Source organism: Marmota monax, unplaced genomic scaffold (genome assembly GCF_021218885.2).
Source record: "Marmota monax isolate L192 unplaced genomic scaffold, Marmota_monax_Labrador192_F-V1.1 WCK01_AAM20220418_F8-fsc00124, whole genome shotgun sequence".
In the NCBI taxonomy this organism is placed as follows: domain Eukaryota; kingdom Metazoa; phylum Chordata; class Mammalia; order Rodentia; family Sciuridae; genus Marmota; species Marmota monax.
Genome location: NW_026692505.1, coordinates 1,914,019 through 1,934,551, shown reverse-complemented (window position 1 = coordinate 1,934,551; position 20,533 = coordinate 1,914,019). Strand labels below are relative to the sequence as shown.

The following is a 20,533-nucleotide window of genomic DNA, read 5'->3' as shown; positions in this document are numbered from 1 at the left end:
TTGGAAAGCCAAAAAAGGGATATCAGCCATTTCTGTACTGTCATAATTTTTCTAGCTTTTGAAAAAGAGGAAGGGTTTCATCCACCAAGGACAGGTAAACTGAATAAAATTTAAATTTACATGTTACTTGGTTGCAAACACTATTTTCCACAATTAAATTCAGTCCTGAGTTAAATGGAAAAGGCAAAAACCAAACCAAAACAAAGGAGTACTTTACTCTCTTCTACTCCTTTATGAGAATGTCCTCACTCCTTCCAGGGACTTTATTCTTTCTCTAACTTCACCATTTCAGGCAGCAAGGCTCCACAGAGTTCCTGGCTATCCTCTTTTTCCCTTTAAAATGTTACTGCTTTTTGTTTCTTTTATGAGAAATGAAATAAAATATCAGGTCCACAGCATAAATTGCACAGATTATTTGCTGCATAATCTCAGGTGATGCTTTTCACATCACTGTCCTCCAGGAAATGATCTCCCTCATACCCTGGATATGTGTAGCGTATAACCTGTAATACAATGCTCAGCAATCCTGTAAATAGATTGGACATAAAGAATAGACATAAAGAGTTTTACCTATTCATCTACTTATTCACTCATTCAACTCAGTAAATATTATTGTGTCTACTGCACACTAGACCCTGGTGAATCTTGTACAAATATCTGCAAATAATTGTGTGTAATTTCAGCCCCCAATAAACAAAGTCTGGACATGTCAACAATGAGCAACACAGCAGAATAAAATATGCTACCTAGGTCTGGGTACAGGAGGGAATTCAGATGTTGTCTCAGCATTGAGAAGGGACAGTGACCTTACCACATTTGGATTGACCTTGTGTCGGAAGCACGTGATGTTCACCACATAAGGCCAATCGTCAGGCTCCATCAGTACCCCAGCAGCATGGGCACAAGTGACATGGAAGGAAGCTGGGCAGCGGCCGTAAGAACACTGGATGCAAGCTCCAGAGACCTTCTTAACACGGTGTCTGCAGAAGATGCATTTCTGGAGGGTTAAAACAGAGAAGAACATCACTTCACACTCTGTAACTCAGCCAATTTCCACACTTCAGAGAATAATAGCTATTAGAGGAGGAAAAAACTGATTACATCAACAAGTCCTGACCCTCCAGGGGCCCCAGTGGTGAAAGCATCTGTGGCAATATAGTCTGCTCACTTTAAAGGAAACACACTTCCACAGTCACACGCCACCAGACATATGCTTAAATGCTTCTTGTGGTTAGGAAAGTCAAATTATTTAGCACATGCTCCTCTTGGCTCAAAGCTCAGGAAAAGGCCCAAGGGTGCTCCTGTAAATCACCCATGGATGCTTTACCTCCTCGTGGCAGGACTTTCCATACAGCAAAAGACAAAGACTACAGGTTTTTAGGACAGGCACAGACACTTCTAAATCAAATGAGGTCTTCAAAAACACACAAACAGCATACAGATAGGCTAAGTTTTCCATTTACAAGGAAATGGAAAGTGTTAAATGGTCCAATGTGAAAACTAGGGGCTCAAGTGTTTAATAATCCAAATCTGAACCTTTCATGACTGACACAAGAATACGCCTCCCAAAGTGAGAAAATTGAAAATCACCCCAAAGGGCATAATTCTATTGAACATTTATAGCTGACAATGCCTGGGGAAGAGAAAATGAAAATAAAAACAGCAATAATGATTACCACAATCTGAAAATTAAATTGCATACAATTAGCCCAAGACATTACCAGTACATTTGCTGCAAGAGATGGGGAAGATCACACAGCTTCACTTAATGTAAGATCTGTGCACTAATATTTGAGGAGGAAGAAAAACTGGTTATAGAACAGCACAGGCTCAGGTTTAGAAAGCAGAGGAAGCAGAATGATCAAAAAGATCAACCTTCCATTCCTTCAGATAAAAATGGTCTACAATCTGTTCAAATGTTGGTACAACTGCTCTTCATTCATAGCTACATTTTCTTTCCCAAGCCAAAGAAGGTACTTAAAGTCAATATCTTTTGGGGACGGCAATATTTTATCACAGACCTGCAAGAATCAACGTGCACTTAACTCTTCTTTGCCCTCACACCTGATTAGGAACTCAGGCTCATAGATTCTGTTCCTTAGTCTTACTCTGATTGCTCCCTGTCCATCCAGAGCAACTGCCATTGCCTCTACCTATGATGGCCTATGAAGCAAAGAAATGGCTTCTTAATTGGTCTCACCATCTTTTATTTCATTTTACATTTCATCTGCCCCAGAACTGCCAGAGTGATCTCTTTACTATACAAATCACATGTCATCCTGCTTAATTTCCTTCAATGGCTTCTCCTCATCTACAAGTCATTTGGTATATGTGTGGGAAAAGATCTGCATGAAATGGAAGAGTAAAGCTTACAGAAGGGCCTTCATGGCCCACTAGAGCAATGTTGTTTCCTACTAGTCCCCGCAATAGCCACACACTCCAGGCACCTATCTGATTTCCCTATTCATCCAGATTCAATGTAAAATTAAGTATTTTTAAGTAGGGTGTGAAAATGTGGCCTATTGATTTAAAAATTTGTTTCTCTTTGTGGGGAGGGGGTAGACAAGCAAACTGTAGACAACAAGACCCATATTATCTGCATAAAGGCATTATTTAATAGTTCATCTTGGTATCTCTAGAAATTCTTGGAATCTTTTTTTGATAATTTTTTGTACTTTAGTATCTTTTTGTCAATATAATCATTTGAAATAGAAGGGCAGCTATAACACCAAAAAATCCAATTAGGAGCCTAAGGCATTAATTACTCAATTTTTTAAAAGTCTAACTATCAAACATAAAAGTCAGTTGTTTGAGTATTTTCTTAACTAATAGGGTATTTTAAGGGTAAGAAAGAGGCCAACCACTGAAGAACCTAGCAGCCACCAGGGCTTCTGTGCAACACGCTCCAGAGTTATATACTTTCCTATTAGTGGCAAATTTCCTGAGGCCCAGTGAGGTACTGGTAATCTAGTGTTAAACTACAAGTTCATAGGGTAGATACTCTGTGGCTAAGCCCCCACCCAGCTACAGACAAGACACCTTGCTCTACATATAACCTAACCCTGCTCAAACTTCAGCAACACAAAGAATAGGGGAGGAGGGAGGAAAAAAACAAAAAAACAAGCCAATGCCTAGGCCACAAGTAGGAATGGCTAGAAGGGGCCTCAGATCCCACTCATGAACATTATCTCAAATAGTAAAAGCAGCAAGAAATAACATAAAGACTGTAGACACCACTTCTGTGAGAAGCAACAACCTAGACTGTCCCACAACCTTTTAGAACATATGGAATTGTCAAATCTAGAAGAGCAATCATAAAGGGGGGGTAACCCCCCATATACCCAGTTATATACAGCATAACTGTGAGATATATAAACTCTCTTGTGAGACTGACAGAAAAAGAAAGATCCTCAAGTTTTGACGTAATACATACTATATGAAAGTGTTCTAATAATCACCAAAGAACGAGCCAGGAAACTATAATACGAACCATTTGGAAATATATTCAAAAACTTATAAGAATCTGATATCCTAGGACATTTCACCAAGAGAAGTCTGTGCCCTAAATAGGCCCTCAAATAAAAATAGAAGAGAGCCCTCACATAAAAGTAGAAGAGAACTCCATTCTAACACATGCACACAACTCAACACAGAGATACAAGATATATGAAAAAACAAGGTAACATGGTATCTCCCCTAAGGTTGATAATTCACAAGCAAATGACTCCCAAATTAACAAAGTAGATGAATTATGGGATAAAGAATTCATAAGAATGATTATGAAAAAACAAACACTGAATTTCAAAATACCACAAAAAAACAATTGAATGAATTGAGGAAGTCAGTACAGCATATGCATGAAAATTTCAATAAAGAGAAAGATGTGGGAAAAAAATGAAACAAAAATCTTAGAAGTGAAATACACAATAAATCAAGTAAAAATTTTGTTTAAAGTCTCTTATCAGAGTAGACCAGTAGAAGACAGAATCTCAAAACAAAGACAGAAAACAAAGAGGCCAGTCTTATATATTCAGTATTCCAACGGCTTAACCAAAGAAAGTAAATAGTAATAATGAGAATATACATTAAGAGACAAAATTTAAGAACCACTGAAATAAAAGAGGGATCTGAGACAGAGGTTAATGGAATGAACAACCTTTTCAGAAAAATTTAAAAAAGAAAAAAAAATTCCAAACCTTGGGAATGAGATGAACATCCACATACAAGAGGTTTTCAGAAATCCCACTAGACTAGAACAAAAAAGAACCTTTCTTCAACATATTCTAATTAAAGGGCCTAATATACAGAACAAGGATAGAATTTTAAAAACCTCAAGAGGAAAATATCAGGTTACAATTAGAAGAAAGTTAAGCAGAATTAAGAGGGCTTGGAAGACATCATTCCAAACCCCAAAAGAAAATTACTGCCAAACAAGATGGCTAGGTCTAGCAAAATTACTATTTAGAATTAAAAGAGAATAAAAAGTTTTCAGGATAAGCAGAAACCAAAAGAATTCCTGACTACTAAGCCAGAACTATAGAAAATACTTAACAAAATACTACACACAAAAGAAACCAAAAACAAATTCCAGAGATTACAAATGGCTGACTCTCATTAGAAGAGCGGAGAGCAAATTTAAAAAGAGGACCAAATTCAACATTAGAAATAAATCAAAATGGTGGGGATTAATAAACATCCCTCTATAACAATATTGACTCTAACTGGTCTCAAATCTCCAATTAAAAAATAGTCTGGCAGATGGATCCAAAAAATTGTAAAACTCAGAAGAATGGATAAGTTTCTAGACACATTTAGTATCAAACTTGTACCAAAAAGATACAGAAAACCTAACCAGACAATAACAAGCAATGAGATTAAAACAGTAATAAATAAATAAATAAATAAATAAAGTTTTCCAACAAAGAAAAACCCAGATCAGACAAACTCACCTGAATTCTAACAGTCTTTTAAAGAAAGACTTAAGGACAATCATCCTCAAATTATTCCATGAAACACAAAGAAAGTGGGTGTGACACTTCTAAATTTATTCCATGAAAGGAGTATCACACTGATACCAAAACTAGATACGGATAAGTCAAGAAAAGAAAACTACACAGGCCAATAGCCTTGATGAACTTAGATGCACAGATCATTAATAAAACATTAGCAAATTGTATTCAACAACACATTAAGAAAATCATACAACATGACCAAGTTGGTTTCATTCCAGGGATACAAAGATGGTTCAACATGCACAAATCAATCAATGTAATTCATAACATAAATAGAATTGAGGACAAAATCATATAATGATCAATAGGTGAAGAAAAGGCCTTTGACAAAATTTACCACCCATTTAACATGATAAAGGTTATATACAACAAACCCAAAGCAAACATCACAATAAATAAGGAAAATCTGAAAGTATTTCCTCTGAAAACAAGAACAAAAAAGGACATCCACTCTCACCACTGCTGTTTAGTTCTTGAAACTCTAACCAGAGCAATCAGGCAAGAGAAAGAAATAAAGGAAATATAAATAGGAAATAAAGAAGTCAAATCATCACTGATAATGATCCTATACTTAGAAGATTCATCATGTTCCACCCTAAAGACTTCTAAGGATAATAAACAAATTGAGCAAAGTTGGAGGATACAAAATCAACATTCAAAAGAAATCAGGGAAAATAAACTGAAAAAGAATTCAGGGAAACAATTCCATTCACAATATCTTCAAAGAAAAAAAGACAACAAAACAAAAACAACAACAGGGCTAGGGCTACAGCTCAGTGGCAGAGCGCTTCCCTAGCATGTGTGAGGCACTGGATTTGAACCTTAGCACCACATAAAAATACACAAATAAAATAAAGGCATTCTGTCCATCTACAACTACAAATTTAAAAAAAAAGAAGAAGAAGAAAAAGAACTCAAGATTACATCTAAGAAAGGAGATGGAAGACCTCTATTTTAAAATGTATATAACACTAAAAAAAAAAAAAAAGAAGAAGAAGAAGAAGAAGAAGAAGAAATGGAAGAAGACACAAGATAGAAAGTCCTCCTGGATTCATGGATTGGCAGAACTAATATTGTTAAGTGGCCATATTACAAAACAACCTACAGATTCCATGTAATTCCTATCAAAACACCACATTAGCCACAGGAATTCTAAGCAGAAAGAGCAATGCTGAAGTCATTATGTGATTTTAAACTTCAGAGCTTTAGTATCAAAAACAGAATGCTACTGGCATACAAACAGGTAAGGGAGAGCAAATGGAATAGAACAGAAAACAAACACACAAAAGATAAACACAGATACAATCATCTCATCTTTGACAAAACGATTAAAAACATACATTTGAGAAAAGGCAGTCTTTCTAACAAGTGAGGTTGGGGGGCAAATATATATATAACATGCGCGTGTGCGCACGCACACACACATATATACAATATATATTATATATACTATATATTACATAATATATAGTATATATATTATACATATGAAAGAAAATAGAGTCCTATTTCTGATTCTGTGCAAAGGAAAACTCAAAATGGATCCAAAATGTAAGAATTAGATCCGAAAACTTGTAACTGTTAAAAGTAAACATAAGATTTACATTCTAACATACAGGTAGAGCAATGACTTCTGCAATAGGACATCTAAAACTCAGGAAATGCTACCAAGAATACTGAAATGGAATGGCATCAATTTACAAAGTTTCTGTAAAGTAAAGGAAACAATGAAGAGCATGAAACGTGAGCCTATAGAATGGAAGAAAATCTTTGCCAGCTACTCTCTCACAGAGGATTAATGTCCAGAATATATAAAGAACTCAAAAAAAATTTAAAAAAAAATGGGCAAATGGAGTAAACAGATACTTCTCAAAGAAAAAAAAAAATATATATATATATATATATACTATATATATATATATATATATATATTTTTAAATGTTTAACACTCAGATAAATGGAAATCAAAACCACATTGAGATTTCATCTCACTCCATTTAGAATGACAATCTATCAAGAATATAAATAACAATAATTGCTGATAAAGATGCAGGGAAAAAGAAAAACTTATACACTGTTGATGGGATTGTAAATTAGTATAACCATTATGGAACTCAGTATGGAGGGTCCTCAAAAGACTAGCAATGAAACCACCATATGACCCAGTTACATCACTCCTTGGTATTCATCCTAAAAACTTATAGTCATCACGTGACAGTGATATGTGCATTTCCATCTTTATAGCAGCACAGTTCACAATAGCCAAGTTATGAAACAAGCCTAGATGACCATGAACAGATAAATGGGTAAAGAAAACATGGTGTATATACACAATGAATTTTTTTCAGTCATAAAAAAGAATGATATTATGTTATTTGCAGGAAAATAGAAGGATTGAAAAGAATTATGTTAAACGAAATAAACAAGACTCAGAGTTAAGGATTATATGTTTTCTTTCATATGTGGAAGCTGGAGAGTAAAAAGGGGGGGGGGAAGGGGTCTCATGAAATTATAAGGAAAAGCACCCTGGATTTAATCCCCAGTACTGAAATAAAACACCTAAGTTAAAGACATCTAAGACAAATAAGACATTTGTATGTTACAATGGAATAGGCACTATGAAAGAAGATGAGACAAAAATGCTATGTGGAACCAGAATGAATGATGCCATGAGTCATGCTTGGAACAAGAGAGGAAAGTAGGCTTTGAGTGAAGGTGAAGGCTGACTGGATCAAGATAGTAAAACCAGTACCTGCTAACCAACCATATGGGCCCAGACCCTACATAAACATAAACATATAGGGAAAGGAACAAAACCATAATAGCCTGACAAACTAGAACCAGATGGTTAATGGGTAGAGGGTTGCAGGTGAACTGGAGAAAAAACACTTAATGTTCTATAATACAGGATAACTATACTTGACAATAATTAATTGAACATTTCAAAATAACTAGGAGAAAGAATTTTTGGATATTCCCAACATAAAGAATAATATATGACTGAGATGACTGATAACACCAATTACTCTCATCTGATCATTACACAATACATACATGTACTGAAATGTCACACTGCATTCCATAAATATGTATGATTACTATACTAAATGAAGATAAAATGTATTAAAAAAAATTAAAAGAAGAAAGAGAGCAATGAGAGTACCAGAAAATGTTTAGAATTTTTATACTATGGGAAATAGATGGAACTAGATTCACAGAGAAGTAGATAAGCACTAATCCTAAATAAAAACTAGCAAAGGTTACTGGAGGAGTAAGAATAGTTCCCATCTCAAAAGCCTCAAGGCTACTCCAAAGCACACTTCCACAATTAAAAAGGAAGAAACTTGGGTCAACATGAAGTAATTATTGTAAAACAGTGCCACTCAGCACACTCTTCACATGCTGCTTCTGAAGATTCTCATGCATTTTAAGAATCTCTGAGCACTATGAACGTGGTTTTCTTTATACGGCCTGTGGAGGCACTGATGATTGTGCCTTAACAAAGCCCTGAGAATTACTAGGAAACAGAGTTGGGAATGTGCCAGGGCAGAGCTTCTACCTGCTATAAGAGCTGAGGCTGGAGACCAAAGTAGGAAAAAACACTGAATTAACGCCTACCTCCTCAAGATAAGTGTATTTCAGTTTAAAAATACATTGTGTGTGTGTGTGTGTACATACACATTTTTTTAAGTGTGTGTTTGGTGGGGACGTGAATGGGAGGAGATCAGAAGGCACTTGACAGACTTTGGGGAACTTACAGCCCAGCAAAAAACCATCAGTAGCTGTATTAGTTTTGTCTTCTGTTTATTTGTTTTGTGGCACTGGAGATTGAACCCCAGGTGCTTTACCCCTGTGCTACATTTCTGGCCCTGCTACATTTCTGGCCCTTTTATTTTTTATTTTGAGGTAAGGTCTCTCTAAATTGCTGAAGCTGGCCTTGCAATCCTCCTGCTTTAGCCTCCCAATTAGGATTAAGGGGTACACCACCACTCCTGGCTTAGCAGGTTTTCTTCACGGACTGTTCTGGCAAGGTTAACGCCAAAGATGAACATAGCACACTCTGTCCTCAAGTATAGGCAGTAAGTAGGGCCCCTAATCCTACCTGAATATAAATCTCCTAGGATCTGAACCAACATTCACCAATAAGAAAAGTAGATTCACATTTGAGCCAAGAAAGAGAAAGTGCACTCAAAACATTCAACTACACTACAAACAAATACTTTAAAAATCAAAAACACTTGAGGAAAGTCAACGCCATAAAACAGAGGGTGCTATAATTAATAAACAGAAAAGTAAAAGCTAAGGAGGTAGGTATACACAAACAAGATGAACCTAAAATAGGTACTGTACATATCATGATAAAACTTTCAAAATATATCCCATCAATTAAAAAAAAAAAAAAAGGTAACAACCACATAGTCAACTCTGCAATTGTCACACACACAAATACAATTCAAGGCTTGTTGACTACTGGAATGCATGCCTACAGATTGTATAGTACCCAGAAGAAAAAGTCAAAAGATGGAAAATGTAACACAAATTCTAAGGAGCACAGAATAGAGTCCAGATGTTCTGTTACTCTTCTAAATGGCATCCCAGAGAAACAGAAAAATAATAGAAATTATTTAGATCAACCAAAGTCCCAACAAGTAGAAATCATTATATTTAAAAAAAATACTTTAAGTATAGCCTTGTTGGAAGGAAGGAAGGAAGGAAGGAAGGAATTCTAAAACCTTCCAGAGAAGAAAAGTGAAATGTCAGGTAACTATCAGATTTCTAATCTGAAATAGTGCATTAAAAAAAAAACAGTGATATGATGATGTTTTCCAATCTCTGAAGGAAAATTAAATGTGGTCTGCAATCATGCATATAATCATTTAAGAGTGAGGATAACATAGTTTCTCCTTTTCTATTTCAAATTCAAGAATCAAAAATGTGTATGAAGAAATGAAGAGCAACCAAAATACTAAATATATAGATAAAACTAAATGAAAACTGACTTTATAAAATAATAATGGAAAATCTTCCAGATTGTTTATTTTTAATTTTTTTAATTTGTTCTTTCCAGATATACAAGACAGTAGGATATATTTGGACACATTATACATACATGAAATATAACTTCCCATTCTTGTGGTGGTACATGATGTGGAGTTAACTGGTTGTATATCCATATATGAACATAGGAAAGTCATGTCTGGTTTATCTTATTGTCCTTCTTATTCACATCCTCTCTTCCAGATTTCAAATAAAGTTTAAATAGATAACGACTGTTCCATATAAGGAGAAAGTGATATTTAAAATGTTCTAATGTTCTTGAATTGTTTGGTAAAAGAAGAAAAAGTATCAAATAAACTAATAGAGTGGGGGGGGGGCGAATGATGAAAAATAATGAATTCAAACAAAGACAAGAAAGAAAGGAAAAAGAATAGGAGGGAGCCAAAGGAAAATACATTGTAAATTGGTAGAATTAAACCCTGAGTTTATTTTCTTTACTATAAAAACTAACCTTTATCTTATAAGCCAGACTTTTTTAAAGGTGAGATTAAAAATAATTTAGACTAGTGAAACATGCATTCCTAGTTGAAATTATTCAACTCTGCAACTTTAGTACAAATGCATCCATAGGTAATATATAGGCATTGCTGTGTTGCAGTAAAACTTTATTCACAACAATGAGCACATGCCTTTGTTTGCTGACCCTTGCTACAGGCCACAGGCACATATCTGAAGTTGGTAAGCTATGAAATGATTGAACTAGTATTTAAGAAAGATCACTTTAGCTGCAAGGGAGATAAAGTATAGACTGATAGGGAAAGAAACTGGAAACCATGGAAACATTGAAGCAAAGAATGATGAAAAGTTGGGCTCAAGGGAAGTGGCTATTAGGAAGAAAGTAAAATTTGAGTGTTTTTAACTCAATGCCCTCTGTTGACGGAAGATTCTACTTCTTCCTCTAAATATAGTCACTCACTCAAGTTCTTGGTAGACAGATTGTCTTCTGTGGGAAAGAATGTCCCCTGCAGCTGCTCAAAGTCTTAAAATAGGATGGAGGCACCACTATGATCCAGAAGGATAAGCAGGGAGATAACAGACAATAAGATTACTGGGCATTTAAAAGCAGAAAAAGTTCAGAAAGAAAGGGCCATTCTCTGCAGTTCACTGTTTAAGATGTCAGTGACACTTAGGAAAGTGATAAGGTGCCAGTTTCTGGATGAAGATTCTGGAAGTCAAATGAGAGCCATCACCTTTGATGCCTTTAGAATAATGTCAAGGAGCTGCTGAGTCCCAGAGAAACCAACACAGCACAGCAGGAAAATGCTGGCACAAGTAACAAGATATTGTGACTTTAGGGGGTCACTCACTTTTACATTTTCCCAGGAAGGATACCGGGGACTGATCAGCCAATATTTGTTTAATTAAACTGAATCCTCTAAATTTCATGACCTGATTTCTGTTTCCTAAACAGGGACAAAATACCCCCTTGTAATATTTTTAGCATCAGGAACATTAGAGCAAGCATCAGAACTACCAGGAGGCATGGTTAAAATGCAGAATACAGGCCTTGCCCCAGAGTTTCAGGAACTCTGTGAGGGGGGCCATTGGACCTGCATTTCTAAACAATTTCTCAGTGATACTGATATTGTCAATCCATAGGTCCCACTTTGAGAATCACTGGCTTAGAGGGTTAAAAACTAAAGAGTTATCAATTATTCTGAGATACTTTAGTACAAGAAAATTGAGGAAGTACAATGTTCCTTTCACCTATTCCACAGTGTCAAGGGCTGAGAAAATCCTCAGGCGAATATGATTTATAGAGCACTGTACTTTCTTGGGGGACTGGATTTCCATACTTATTCCAGTGGCATAGGCCATTAAGGCTACTAATGGATTGAGGAAGTAATGAAGTATCAGGCAATGAGGTTTTGTGTATCATTAGATTTCCTTGAGCATATAGCTTGGCAAAGGGCATCAAGAAATGATGAGCTGTGAAGGAGTTGGAGGTTCAAAGCACATCTTCCCTTTTATTCTATTAATATGATTTATAATATGATTTTGTTTTTGTTTTGCCAGTTTCATGGTTCTTTTTTCTTCCATAAAAAGGCAGGTAATTCTGAAATAGGCACAAATGCGTTTTATTTTAATTACTGGTTCTCTATCAGACATGTAACAAGCTAATGATAATGATAAATTAACTAATTCCTTTTGCTTTTCAAAGATACTTTTTTCAAGCACAACACAGCAAGCTAATGCTCCCAACTGAAACAATGCATTATGCTGGATTCAGTGGATGTCACTATTGTTGCAGGTAAGTCAGAGGACTGATGATGAAACTTCCATCTTGCTCCAAATCCTTCCACATAAGTTTCACAGCAGAAACTCCAACTCCCAACACCACCTGTAAGATTTACGATCTGGGGCAGGCATGGTGGCACACACTGGTAATCCCAGCAACTTGGGAGACTGAGGCAGGAAGATAACAAGTTAAAACACACCCTCAGCAACTTAGTAAGGCCCTAAGCAACTTAGCAAGACCCTGTCTCAAAATAAAAATGGCTGGGGATGTGGCTCAGTGGTTAAGCACCCTGGAGGTTCAATCCCTAGTGAGCACCCCCACTCCCAAAAGCCTTATGTTCTGCTTATCAGTAGAGATTAAGTCATTCTCTCAAGTGAACAGCAAGGCTGACTGATGCTTTAGGAACAATGATATGATAAAGTTTGGATTCTAAAACAAGAACTTACAATTTAGTGGTAACAGATATATAGCAACTTGACCAGAATGCAACACCTGTCACATGAAAGTGAGATTTAAAAGGAGACAGAAAAGTAGACTCATGCAAAGAGAAACCAGTTCACCCAGAGAACTAAAGAGCAGCAGGGGTGGGCAGAAAAGGGAGGACATTGAACTCTGAGGTCCCTAGTAGATGGACTCTGCTGGGATAGACTACTTTTGTGACAGCAGTCTAACCAATGTTCTGATGTCAGCAGTCCAAGGATGTTACAGATCACACAGAAAACACAAAATGATGGGAAAGCATGATTCTGTACACTTGTGCAATTGCTCCTAATGTGGTAAGCCCTCTGTACCTCCTCACAAAAAGTTATTTCTACATTTCAGAGCACTGAAACAAATGGCTTATGATGCTGAGTATATTGAATTAAATCTTTATTTATGGTTGGTATCAGAGGCCATCTATCTCATCACTTTTTGTTTGGTGACAGTCACCATGCAAAAGGTGAGAAAGCTAAGAAAAAGTCAAAGTAGCAGACCAAGAGGGAAAGGGCAAAGTGATGAGCTCAGCCAGGCCAAGAGACAAGGATAGAAAAATGGACTGGGGTGGCAAAGCATCAGATATCAGGCTACATGTATTCAAAACAAGGCTAAAGAGCCATGGTTGGCTTTGAAAAAATGTTAAATGAGAATCACAAATGAATTTTAGAACTGCAAAGGCCACAGCAATTCAGACATAAACTGGCAAATTAATAAATGACTTCTGAAAATATTATGTCAACAGCACAGTTATATTTGTTTTATTTTGGATCAACAAATACACCACAAGGAAGATCACCAAATATGCGTCCTTTTGGAAGCACATTTAATCCAAGCACCAGAACACTGACTACATACTATAGTGCTCAAAAAAATATCCATTAACTAAACAAATGACTGGTTTCAATTATTATATGTATTACCTCATTATTTAAGCCACTTTAATACCTATTAAATATCTTCTATATAAAAAGCATTTTGAAAAAGGCAAAAGGATATATAAAAATGAAAAAGATATGACCCTTGAAATTTAAGAAGCTTAATTTGGCATTCAAAAATCACTTTGAATGTGGTAACAAAAGCTTTGCAGTGATAATCACAATAGGAAAGATAGAACTCTACTGGGTTTGGAAGGAGAGAGTGTGAGACTTGCTGGGTGAAGGTGAACATGGCCTCTGAGCCTTGTATTCTCTACCTATAGCAGCAATTGTACTTTTACTGAGCAGACCTACAAGAGAGACGAGAGGATGAGCTCCATAATGGGGTGAGGGGCAAAGTGTATGCACCAAATACTGGAAGGACAAGGAAGCTAGTATGATTCTGTTTTGATGGCACAAGTCACAGGGGAGTTAGTCATGTGGCAGGACATTGTAGACAAGTCCCCTGAACTGAGGGCCAGGGTCACATAGTCCAGACAGAACTGGATGAGTCACATCATGCAGGCTCACAATAACTCACAAAAAGTAAAATCAAGTTTTCCACAATTAATTTTTTAGATTTCAGATGTGGTGTAAGTGAATCTGCACAAGGTCAGAGGCTACACTGGAAAGTTTTGGGGGCACATGCTTCACACTGGTTGAGACTACAGCAGCAAGGATACAGGACCTGCCACACAGCTCAGAGAAGCTTCCTAACAGGGTTTTAGCAGACCAGGGAAACCAACACAAAGAGGCGGACTCCTCTGAGATCATCCTAGAGGACTAGCAGGCTTCAGTTACTGTACATGGAGTGGGATGAGGGGAAGGAAAGGCATTCTAGATGCAGGTAACTAAACTCTGAGGTGGAAAACATGAAGTAAAATTGAGTGAGAACACAGCCAGAGGAAGACAGGCCAAAACAGCAAGATCTTGAAAGGCCTTAACTATACAAACTCGGTCATGAATTTCACTTGCCCAGGTGAGAGACTGACAATTCATGCTATAACTTAGAGGTTTGTGCACTGAAGCCTCGTCCTCAATGTGGTGGTGTAAAGGTGTTAATCTATCAGATGGAGCCTAGTAGAAGGTCATTAGGTCATAGGGACTCCATCTTCACAAACAGACAGATGCTATCTCAAGGGGGTGGGTCAGGCATGGTGGGACTAGATTAGCTTTCACAAGAGGAGCTTGTTATAAAGGAGGTTATCCCACTCACTTGCCCCTTCTGCACATGGCTGTTTCCTTTCTCACTTTTCTACCAAGTTATGACACAGCTGGGGCCCTCATCAGGGTATCAGCATCACACTGTTTAGACCTTCCAGAATCATGAATCCCAAACTCTTTTCTTCATATATTACCTAACATCAAACATTCTATTGTAGCGACACAAAATGAAATGAGAGCTTAGCATTTGCAGCTAATTTTCTGATGGAAAATTATTACAATTTCCTAAGTGGTTCTGGGCTAAGCTTCAGGCAACTAAGCAATTCTACAGATCAGTCTACTCAGAAAATCAGCACCAACTTTAGCTACAAATACCTGTTGGCCACACACATCTCTTCAATTATCCATGTTTTGCTCCTCTAGAGTTGAACAAATTATATTTGTCTTTTCATCAAAGGCACTTGGCACAGTGTACAAACTAAATATCTGGGGAGAACCTAGACCAAACACGACACTCCTCCAAATCTCCTCTCCATGAGTAGTATTTCACATTAGCTAGCATGGACCAGGAAGTCAGATAGATCTTGTTTTGAAATCTAGGCTGGCACAGGGACAAAGGCAAGTCACACAAATAGCAAAACTAACACAGGTGCAACAAAACAGGAGTGAAGGGCAAGAAGATTGAAGGTAAAACACACTAGTCTTTGAACTCTCCCCTTCTCTCTTCTATGGTACTCTCTGCAGAAATAGAGCTTCCCTGCTACACTTACTACCTGTGCTGTGCAGGAAACCCAGATATAAGAGCAACATTTGCAAATAAATTAAATATTAAAGGCAACATCACAATCTCATGTTAAAAGAAGTCCTTCACGGGTAGTATATAGCAACATTTGCTGAATCACAAAATAGGTTGTTATCTATGTTGAGAAAAATCAATCACTTATCATTTTTTACTTCTCTCAACAGCCTATTTGGGTTCCATCCTTCATTTCAAGTGTATTTCAAATTTAAAGGGCAAATGGGGGCATATAATTACAGAATATAGACAGCTTTAGAATAAATCTTATTCTGAGTATTTATTAAGTGTCACTAAACATCTTTCAGGAAATGGGAGGGGAAAGAAAGCCTCTTAAACCACAAAATAAGTGTTCTCTAAATACCTTTGAATTTGCATTTTTATTTCCTTTTATGTTAATGTTAAAGAGCACACGTTTCCTAGAGGAAATTTCATTATTTGAAATTACTGTTTACCAGAGATCAAACAGAAATGCTTGCTCTCTCTGAATGAAGCATTTATTAGTTGAACTCAGAATTGCTGAATTATTTGCTTAACAAGAGAAAAGTCACACCGTCCTTTTTGGTACATCTGGCCCCTGGCAAGAGCTGCTATTGTGTCCACTTCTCATCCAATAAAAATGTCCCCCAATTTTAAACTTAGGAGAGTTTCTAAACTCTAACCAACTTACACAGTTTTATAATTCTCTGAATTAATGCTGGGAACCACAATATTTTAAACATTTAGTTCACAGCTAAATTTTATAAACACACTATTTTCCTACTGTGGTATAATTGAGCAAGGCCAGGTAATAAGCATTCTGTTCCAAGGACAAGGAAAAACAAAAAAAAATCATTATTTATTATGAATATCAGATATGATTTGCTATTGGTATTATTGAAGCAAGGCCTAAGACACATTTTCTATTTATTTCTGGCCTCAAGCATGAGGGCCTAAAGATACCTGACAAAAATAGAATAAATCAAAGATAAGGACTAATTATTCTTAGATAATATTTGTTCTCAGAGTGCAAATACCCAACAACAGTGAAGTCTGCACTGTTGATTTGCTGATTTTTTTCTAAGAAGTGTTTATGCTTTTCTAAAATTCCAGTTTTCTCTTTGATTATTGAAAATCCATACATATGTGAGTCTGGGATGAAACAGGAAATATGTCCCTCATTCACAGATCTGCAGTGAAAAAACTGTGCCCCACAAGTGACTTTCAAGCATCTCTCTCTTGTCTGACTTCCCCCAGGCATTTTTTTAAACAGCTTAAATGCACCTTCAGAGACACTCAGCTGCACATACTTCTCTTGATGAGTGATACTTATTATGAGCAGTTCAGATCAGAAAAGGAACAATATGAGAATTCATTATTTTTGATAACCACACAAGCCTCCATGATGGGGAGTTCTTACTGCTCTCAACACCAGAAGCTTTCCCAAGGCTTCTGAGTGCATATGACCCTTATTAGAAACTGTCATCCATGAATTGTTCTGTCTGTGACCTGGCCCAACCTCTTCGACTTCTGCCTTTCAACTGTGCTAGCAGCAGACCTCACTGAGAAAATTGATGCAAAAGCTGAAATACCCCAGCAGTATAACTCCAAACAAAGCTGAGAGAGCAGTGATGAAAATCTCTAAAGTCAGCGCAGGGAGGACATGTCCCAGGTGACCTTTCTGAAGAAGCACCTTTCACAGAAGAGACAACTACAACCCTGGGAAAATATGATTCAGGGATGGTCCCCTTGAGTGCACACTGCGGGCCCAGGTTAAGACCAGCCCCTTCTCCTGCAGCTCTGACCACCACCTCTTTGATTTGAGTGCCTGGGGGGATGGTTACTACATGAAAAAAGTTCCCCAAAAAATGTGTTTGGGGATTTGTCTTCATAAAAGATAAATTTGGAGGTTCCAATCACAAGTGGCCCTTAGGCCTCTCTGAAAATCCTTTAACCTTTCCCAAATTAAAGAATGAACAAAAGATGGCAAAACAGGCTCTGGTCAAAGGCTGAAAACTGCCACCACATGGTCTTACACTGCAGTACAAACCAGGCTATTGCTTCTGAATCACCATTGTGGGCTGCCTTTAAGGATTACTAGGGGGTCAATATTTTTTCAGGGATTGATTTATGATGAGAACAATGGGTAAATATACCAAGCTCAATTGCTTCCTTGGTCAAGTAAAGATGGTAACAACAAGCTCTCCTGTAAAGCTGCCCTCAGTTAAAGAAACAACAATATTAATAAGTTCAGCACAATACAGGAGATACAGGATGAGATAAGGAATGCTGCCCTATCCCTCCAAAATGTTACCTCTCTTCAGCACCAGCCCAAATCCTCACATTCTAAAGACAGGTGAGCCTCTTTCTTTTCCTAAGTCATAGGGCCACCAGGCATGGCATTCCCTGGTTTGTCTCCTCCACTGTCACATCACTGACAGTCTCGAAATACATATGCTCACAATTAGAAATCACACATTAACAGATCTTGCTACTTAACCAATTGATAGAAAAGTATATATATATATATATATGAAAAGTATATATATATATATATATTACTATATCACAAATTTGAAACATATTCTAATAATTATATACTTCAATTATTATTTCTTTTATATTCCTATATATTTTAAATATTTTTAAATATTTTGCTAAGAAATCCATAGGCTTTACCAAAAACTGCCAAAGGAGTTCATGACACAAAAGAAGAACCCCTAATGCAGAATAATTAAAACTGTCCACAACATAATACAAAAGTGAGAAATTTGGGATAAAATTATATAAACACAATGATAATAACCAAAAACACATCTGAGCAGAAATTTAGGAAATAAGCAAAAGGAAAAGCATTATGTTTAGATTAGTTGGACCATGAGTTTTTCTTTTAGCTTTTTTCTTTTACTAATTTATAATAAAAAAAATTTTAAAGATGGGACAAAAACATGAAATCTTTGGTTATTCTTTTTCTGATCTTGTTTCAGAATCATAACCTACAGCTTGGTGCCACAATGAACCAAAGACATCCAGTCCTATACTCTGTTTTCTTGTCTTTCCAGCTAGCCATGATCAGTTCTCCTAAAAAGAAGGTGTGGCTGCAACCCAGCAGTAAGGTAATTCCAAAGTGGATTTTGTTCATGAGAACAACATCACCTCATCTACATTATCTACAACATTTTGTCATGAAAAATTGGTTGGCTGTTTCCAAGTAGGTATTGAACCAGCCTAGTGTTAACTGTTTAGCCAAGTCTGAGAACATTAATTTCTGTTAAAAGTACATTTCAATTAAAGGTAAACAATTTTCACATGCTAGGCCACATCTTACTAATTCATGGCATGGTCTTCATAATGAGTTTTTCATTCCCCTTCTATTTCTTAATGGAATTTTTTCAATTTTTAAAAATTCCATTTCTGTGAGATTGTCTCAAACAGAAGGGTGAATTATCTAAGCAGATGTAGGAAAGGGTGTCTTCACCCTCTAAGAGATATTTACTGCTTATATAATGGCTTGCTGGAAATCACAAATCTGTGGGATTCTATCACTCAGCTTTCTTTGTTAAAAGGTGAAGAAAGTCCAGTTCATTCTGAAATCCATACACCTCCATTTCTCTGTGTGTACTCACACAACAATAGAAAGCCCATGCAAGGAGTAGTAAAATATAAACTTTAAGGCTGAAGTAGCAGTTTTCAATAGTAAATGATAAAGGAAAACATTACTGTTTGAAATCCTATTCAAATGGTACTGGCCAAATGAATGAAAATGAGGACACAGAAAAAAGAATTTGGGTCTCTGATTTTTTGTTAGATTGTTATTTTTGTTTCTAATAATAAATGTAAAATTTGGGGCTCATTATAGCTCCTGGAATATGAGAAGATTTTCAGGCTAATTCATATATCCTTCTCCCTACCCAGAAGAGACTCCTTTCAGAGGGTTTCATCTGCAGATGTATAGCAACAGGATCACTGAGGGGATTAATGGGATAAAGGATGCAGAAATGCTTTCTAAATATAAAAGGCATTACCAACATGATCATTGTTAGTGATTTCATTTAAAAATTAGAAGAATGGGATAATACACAAGTTCTTTTCAGGTTGATCCAAATGGGGAAAAAAATTGGATCATCCCAGTAATTGGGAAAGTTCCACAAAGGAGAAAGAGAGAAGAAGGACAGGGAGACACAGAAAGATACAGACAGAAGACACTGAACAAATAGCCCTTCACAAAAGAGTGTAGCTGCATTTGCCAAGCCTGTGGTCTGAGGCCTGGGTCAGGACAAGCAACAACTCTTCTCAACCTAATCTGTACAAAGTCCGTTGGTCAAGCCTTACTCAGTACCATTTGCTTTTTTCTGCCCACATCTTCCCAGCCACAGGCCCATAATTCACTTAAAAAAAACAAGAATTGTTTTAATGGTAGTCTGTACAGACTAAAGTGGGAACATTGGAGAATACCCAAGTCTTGTCAGAGGAATTAGAAAAGAGAAGATTGTGTGTAGGGAAAACCTCATTTCACTACAGGAAAATATCTTTGAGTACATCCACAATGATAGGAGTCTCATTTCACATATAGGTTCAGGTTTTAAGATGAGATGCTGGGAATGAAAGAAGCAAAATAAGCCAAGTGGTCAGGGCCACATTTTGAAGCAAAGCCCCAGTGTGAATTGACATGTTTTTTTTTTCCCTTTTAGAGTAATCCAGGAAGAGATGGACATAGGGTAATCAGCACAACTTAATGTTATTTTTACAGACTCAACTCTTGGTTACACATAGAGTTCACTTTCTTCTTCAAGTAGATCAGATTGTGGTTGTGGGAAATGGCACCATCTTGGAGAAAGGATCCTATAGTGACCTACTGGCCAAGAAAGGAGTGTTTGCTACCATAATTCACTCT

The 20,533-nt window shown here is 36.7% G+C and overlaps 1 protein-coding gene across 1 annotated transcript in view; it reads right to left on the bottom strand.

Moving 5' to 3' along the window:
* Positions 1–20,533, bottom strand: part of Kdm4c (lysine demethylase 4C) — a 406,229-nt gene that overhangs the window by 74,937 nt on the left and 310,759 nt on the right. Inside the window, exon 17 of the mRNA XM_058579703.1 lies at positions 812–997. Within this exon, the coding sequence (XP_058435686.1) occupies positions 812–997 (186 nt within the window). The remainder of the gene's footprint in view (positions 1–811; positions 998–20,533) is intronic.